The 7,100-nt window shown below is 35.6% G+C and overlaps 1 protein-coding gene across 1 annotated transcript; it reads left to right on the top strand.

Moving 5' to 3' along the window:
- The first annotated feature begins 421 nt into the window (after positions 1-421).
- On the top strand, positions 422-969 carry LOC141481747 (uncharacterized). Its single transcript, XM_074173837.1, has 2 exons — positions 422-693; positions 753-969. Exons 1-2 carry the CDS (start codon positions 523-525, stop codon positions 930-932), a joined length of 351 nt encoding a protein of 116 aa, XP_074029938.1. The 5' UTR covers positions 422-522; the 3' UTR covers positions 933-969.
- Positions 970-7,100: the final 6,131 nt, after the last annotated feature.

Raw genomic sequence — 7,100 nt, 5'->3', positions numbered from 1 at the left:
TTCTAAACTGATGGAACAATTACTAATTACTAAATTCAGGTATCTATCGAGTCCGTTTGGTACATTATTGTACTACACAGCATTAATTAAATTCAAGCAATTCAGATATTTTAGATATTTGTGTGAAAAAGCAGATATTTAAAACAATAATGATCATAGATTGGAACTTCATGAGGTTTGAAATAGTTATTTATGTATCAAGGGAATTAGGAGGGCCTTAATTACCGATGGCAAAGTTTGCGTCCCGAGGGCCTCTGGCCCGAGGGACAGCAATTGCCTGAGGTTATTAAGGCTCATTAATTCCCGTGGTACATAGATAATTTTATTTCTGACCGATTTCAATAAAATTTTGTTCATTTTTGAAACGGAAAAATGTACCAATTCATTACCTTCCCGGTATATTTGAATCAGGTACCGTAGAGTTTTCTTGTTGCTAGGTTGTTGCTATGTTACTTGTTTATAAACAGAACTTTGTTATCAAGCTGTGTTTGCGGTGAAAACGTGTTTTCTACCCCAAATATAATGGAGGATATTTTGAAAAAAGCTGAACAAGCAAGAGAATCATTAATTCCATCGAAAAGTGAAGCCGTATACCAAAAAGAATACAAGATATATCTGGACTGGCTGACACGGAAAAATGTTATGCCAAAAGATGTCACTGAAACTGTATTTCTGGCATATTTTCAAGAACTGGTAAGGAATTTTCTATGTTTTTCGGTAGATTTGGTAGTAATTGTGTTTATTCGTTTCAGTCAGAAACGTATAGTCCGAATTCTTTATGGACTAAATGGTCAATGCTAAAATCGATGGTGACTATACATGAGAAACGAGATATCACCAAGTTCAATGAACTACAGGCTTTTTTGAAACGGAAGAGTAAAAGTTATAAGCCGAAAAAGTCTGCTGTTTTATCTCCCAAAGATGTTATCTGATTCCTAAAGGACGCTCCTAATGATATCCATTTATTGCATAAGGTAATTTTTTTCTTATTTTCCTTCTTGTGTGTATTTATTTTCTTTTTTTTTGTTATAGGTTGTTTTGATTATGGGTTATTTTGGAGGATGCAGAAGTCAGGAACTTTTGAATATGAAGATATCGGATATAGAGGACAGGGATTCCGTTATGGTAGTGAACGTACCGGAAAGTAAAACTGGTGTATCGAAGAAATTTACAGTTGTGGATGAAAAAGAGTTCTTCGCTTTGCCTTTATTAAGACTTTATATGTCTTTGCGTCCTAAAGGTATTGAACGATTTTTTTTGAGCTTCCGACAAAATAAATGTACATCTTAGCCAATTGGAAAAAACATGTTTGGGAAATCCCCAGCAAAATCGCAATGTATTTAGGATTGCCAAACTCATCTTCCTATACGGGACATTGCCTTCGTTGCACTTCTGCTACTGCTCTAGCCAATGCAGGAGCAACTATGACTAACTTAAAAAGACACGGAGGTTGGAAAAGTTCCACGGTGGCGGAGGGGTATTTGGAGGATAGCATCGAATTGAGAAATAAAACGGCGGGTATGTTGTCTACTTTGTCATCAGAAGAGGCAGGTACCTCGACTGTAGTGAACAGAAGCTCCAGCCATACAATAGAAGAAATTGTTTCCAGTGGCGGAAGTAATTTTCAGGGAACATTTCAAAATTGTACATTTATTATTTGTAATGACGTGAATAAATAAAATATGGTTCAGTTTTCATTTCTATTTATTTTTACTTGTGAAAGGTAGAGGGAATTATAAAATCTATAATGTCCCAAGGGAGTTATGACCCTCTTTATTGATAGCGTAACTATGACGATATAAGCTTATAATATTCCGGTCAGAAATAAAACCTTTTTATAAAATTCTCATACATAAAATTTTGAAAGATTATCTACCAACATCATTTGTCATACTTATGGGTCCTCAATTTCCTAAAAAAATTATGATAATTATTTTGAGATATTCTATGACAAATATTCATTATAAATTTCAAAAATCTGATTTAAAAAACAATCACTTTTTGATAAACACATAATGTGAAATTTATTTCATGACCAATCTATTTTTACCATCTCTACTACATAATTCCTAAACGGATATGATATTGACATAATAATTTATAATTATTCATCACAGTAAAAGTTCTCATGTAAACTACAAATAAAGTCAATCAAATCCAGCCAAATCAACTGATTTATCCTAGGCATTTTTCCAACAATTGTTTGACGTGATTCTTCGAATAGATATAAAGTTTTTTATTTATGAAACGCCTGAAATAAATCAAGTGAAACTTGATAGTTTTTCTGAGATATCTTTCATGAACAGACTATCAGTTACACTTTTGGTAATAACATATTACACTACAGTCTTCAATTGTAACGATATATTTTAGTAGGTTTGGCAACACTGACTGAAGTGAGTTGGAGACGACGGCGAATATATGGTCGAAATTGGAGAGATAGAAAAAAGAACATTTGAAAAATAGGGTGGTTATTTATTTGAATGTATAATCATCGCTCTTTGTGTTTTGTCTCGCTGAATAATAATACTCCGTATATTTCAGAGTAAGTTTTTATTATGTAGCTCTATAAACAAAGGTGAAAATTTTCCAAAAAGCTAAATGTGAAATTGTCAAAAGAAAATTGAAATATTTTACACATTTTACTGAGCAACATAATCTGTGAAAAGTATCTATTATAGGAGTACTATTTTTGGATATATTGATGGTGCATCGGCTAGACTGTTTAATCAAAAATAATTGATATTCTCTTTTTCGCTGTTTGGGAGTTGTCTGAGGCCCTGATTTCTACTACTGAAAACAATTTATACCATCAGACTTTTTATGTACTGGATTGTACATCAGTTACTTTATTGGATGTTCGTCATATTTTCTAGACACAAAGTTGATTGTCTATGAATTGCTTACTTTTTATTATGATGTGCGTCATACATCCGTATGATATGACGAGTTGTCTCTGCCTCTTTGTCGAATTATCTGCAAGTTTTTCAAAAGTGCCCTGTGATTTTTCCGAGATGATCCTCACTCTGTTTCAGCAGTTTTTCTGTTATTTTCCGTATATTCCTCATAGAGACCGCTTAATAATTGAAAGCTGATTCTGAATACCGATAATTCTCGAATGATTTGAAAAAAATACTTCATTTGAACATAGGTAAGCAACCGCTTCATTTCCCCCAAAATCTCTGAAACGGCTTTATTTTTTTCAATTTAGTGCTTTCATAAAAGTACGTATGAAAATTCATTTCCACCATAGTGACGGTTTTTTAATCTTCATGCGTGGCGTCCCTGTTAAGGTGCCCTGCCATTATTTTTTTCAAAATCATGATACGTCACTGTCTTTTTCCCAAATAAATATTATGTTTATAATCGCCCTCTATCTTCTCCTGCATTTTTTCGTCTGGCGAACGGTTTTTGAGGTGGAAAATAAAAAGCCATTCAGAAAACGTCCCCATTCGATTTTTTCTGTTATTCCGAATTCCAGAGTTGGCGTTTTTATTTATACTTTTTATACTTTTCATGAACGATTAAGTTCACGAGTACGCATAGAAATACAGTTTTTTCATTTTAAAAACAAAATGTTCATCAACAAAAAATACCAATATCGAATTACCTGTCCAAAATGTCCTCCTCCTGCAAGTATACAAGTTTCAGCTCTCCTCATTGACTCGCGTACTCTTTGGAAAATTCCTGGAGTATTTCTTATTGTTAGACAGAATAATAAGGACTATTCAAGTCTGGGGATCTAACTGGGCATAAATCTGTCATTATACGACCTATCAGCGATTATGAAAGTATTGATTTCAATATTCGGGTACCACAGCCCTTATATGAGCAGGTACACCATTGTGCATAAACCACATGCGATTTCGCTTCAAAATAGGAACAACCTCTAACAGAATTGTCGAATTATCTTCAAGAAATCGTTCAATCTGCGTGATGAAAAAAGATCCAACTAGGTAACTAGCTTCGTCCGTGAATAACATTTCTCCGTCAAATGAAGGATTTTTCTGTAACTTCTTGACATAAATGGTTTCGTAGAGATAAGTGTTTGAAACAGTAGAACTTGACCTGTTGAATGTGACAAGAATATAATGGATAGTCATGCAAAATCCTTCTTACCAGAGGATGCACGATATTTAAATTATTGGCAACTTACCACATAATTATTCCAGGATTTTCGTCAAATGAATTCAAAGTAGCCACCTCAATTGATGGAGTTTCACATATTCTTCTGAGGGTGCTTGAAATCGTTCGAGCATCAGGGACCATTCCATTTGGGAAGCGCTCTTGTTACGGCCGCCTGGCTACATATGCGTTATCGTTAGCAAGCCTATACAAGTAATGTATGTACAAGTTTTTGTAACGTAAATATAATATTATGTATTCAGCTATTGAAGTGACAAAACTGTTTATGTTGACAACAACGAAATTAGCACTATAGATGTGTCTAGCTCACGAAATATCCCTACTACACTTCAACGGCTGATTTCCAATAGTGATATCAAAAACCATTCGCCCGACTGAAAGAAGGCAGGACATCATTTTTATGAGGAAATAGAGGTAATCACAAAAATAATATTATTTGGGGTACCATGATTCAGATGAAAAATTTGACAGGGCATGTTAATAGAAACACCTCTGATGAATACTGAGAAAACCTCAACCATAAAAAAAATTATGCAAACTTTGCATGTATCAAAATTTAATTGAATTTCAACATCCTGTATCTCAGAAATGGAGCGAATGTGGGCCTATGTTCGTATGAAGAAATCATTCATGGATCATCGCTCTTTAGGATCAGTATTCTGTATGAAAAATTTGTTTTTTCGTTAATCAGCTGTCGCACTCCTACGACCGACAACCCTCAGAAGTCGAAACTTCTGCGAGCTAAGGATTAAGGAGGTCTTACCTTATAACGTGTGATTCCTAACACGGGTTGGACGATAGCAAGTGAAAATCGATCGTTCAGACTAGGGCTTGAACCACCGATCGTCAGGGCAGTCAATTCGAGTGAGTGAACAAAGCACCCACATCGAACCGCCTGGCTACTGACCGACCGATTATTTATTTTTATTGATCCTCTCCGTGCCAAAAATTTTGATACCTCTGAATATGGTTTATAGCACATATTCAGAGTTGACCTACGTATAGTACACTCATCAGTTTTTTCGTTGCCTGTCATTTCTGAATGTTCTGTCAGCCAGTATTAGTCAATTTATTTCTGTTCGTCTACCCCTTCAGTTCTTCAAGACATTTACAGACCAGTCTCGTCATCAATTTTGTTTCCGGCAATGCTCTGAGTGAAGTCTGACTGTCTGTATGTGAATTGATCGGCTTTTTTCGAGGAGGTCTCAAATTTATATAGTATATGGGCTGAAAAGTCTCGAGCCTAACACATAGATGGCGCTAGTGTCATTGCGTTCACCGCTTTTTTAGTATTAACCTTCAAAAGGAAGCTGTTGAAATTTCATGATATTCAACTCATAAGTTCGTGAATTATTGTACTGAGAGTGACATTACTTTCATTATTTTTGAAACAACGGATCGAAAACAAGTTCGTGTTCTAATTTTACACTGCATCTTGATGGAAGCAAGCAAAAAAATGTTCAAGCAAAAAAATGGCTTGAACATTTTTATAAGGACTGAGCTCCAGTAAAAAACAACAATTAACGTTGATTTGCTGACTTCAAACGTGGTCGTAGAGATACCGATGATGCAGAACGCAGTGCAAATAAGGCAGTAACAAAAAACATAAAAAATCCACAAAATCGTTTTGATTGATCAAAAAGTGAAGTTGCGTGAGTTAGCTAACATTGTATACATATCAATGAATATGTTCGCTTTATATTGCATGAGCATTTGACTATGAGAAAGCTCTGTTCAAAGTGGGTGCCTCGCGAGCTCCCTGTTGATCAAGAACAAGAACGTCTTGATGATTCTGAGCAGTGTTTGGGCATGTTTAAACAAAACAAACCGGAATTTTTGCATCGATATGTGATAATGGATGAAACATGGATCCATCACTTCATTCCGGGTTCAAAACGATCGTCATCTGAGTGGAGAGCAATTGGTGAACCCGTCAAAAGCACAGCAATCGGTTGGAAAGGTTATGGCCTTGGTATTTTTGGATGTGTATGATGTAATATCTGTCGACTATCTTGAAAGGAAAATACAATCAACAGTGAATATTATGTAGCATTATTGGATCGTTTCGAGGTCAAATTTGTGAAAAAACGACCTCTTTTGGAGGTAAAAAAGGTGCTGCTTCATCAAGATAATGCAGTGTCATTAATGAAAACAATGGCAAAATTGCATGAAAAGGGCTTCAAATTACTCCTACATCCACCCTATTCACCAGATTTGGCTCCCAGCGACTACTGGCTGTTCGAAGACCTCAAAAAATGCTTCCGGTAAGAAATTTCGCTCGATTGAAGAGGTTATTGCTGAGACAAAATATAAATCGTTCTACAAAAGTGATATTGAAATGTTAGAGCGGTGCTGGAATGACTGTGTCACTCTTGATGGATAATAAAATGATCTATAAAGCCAATATCGAACAAAAAAACGCGTTTTCTTTCTAAGGCCCGGGACTTTTCAGCCCAGGTGTTACCTTGTGTATAGCAAGATTACATTCATTTCGTCTCATATATGAATGTGTTTTGACCGAGCTAGTGATATTGTGACTTTTACCCACACCGTCCTAGGTTCGGTTGTCGACCACATTTGGTCGACTTTATCTTTTCAACAAGCCCCAATACGGATTGCTTTCGAAAAGATAATGAATAGTTTTTATATGGGCAATATTTTTATTAGACTACCAGGCGAAGTTTCATGTATTCAGCGTTCCAAAATCCCAATTCAAACACCAGCCAAGTGCAGCCAGGTGCAGTGGAACACCAATAACACTGAAGATCAACTACTTAGTTGAGAATGTTGAGCCTGATGCACATCAGTTCTGTCACCGAATGCCGCTGAGTCTGATTTGATCAATTTGTAGCTTGAGTTGAACAAGATCGGTTCCTAATATTTCTATCAACAATATATTTCTGACGAGACATCGATAACTTACGTAGTGGCAACTGTAGTCATCTATGTGGATT

This window comes from Leptinotarsa decemlineata, unplaced genomic scaffold, assembly GCF_025532065.1.
Source record: "Leptinotarsa decemlineata unplaced genomic scaffold, Ldec_3_MD MMD2_tig00000505_RagTag_RagTag, whole genome shotgun sequence".
NCBI classification, from domain to species: domain Eukaryota; kingdom Metazoa; phylum Arthropoda; class Insecta; order Coleoptera; family Chrysomelidae; genus Leptinotarsa; species Leptinotarsa decemlineata.
The sequence above is the reverse complement of the archived record's forward strand: the minus strand, read 5'-3'. Positions and strand labels throughout refer to the sequence as shown.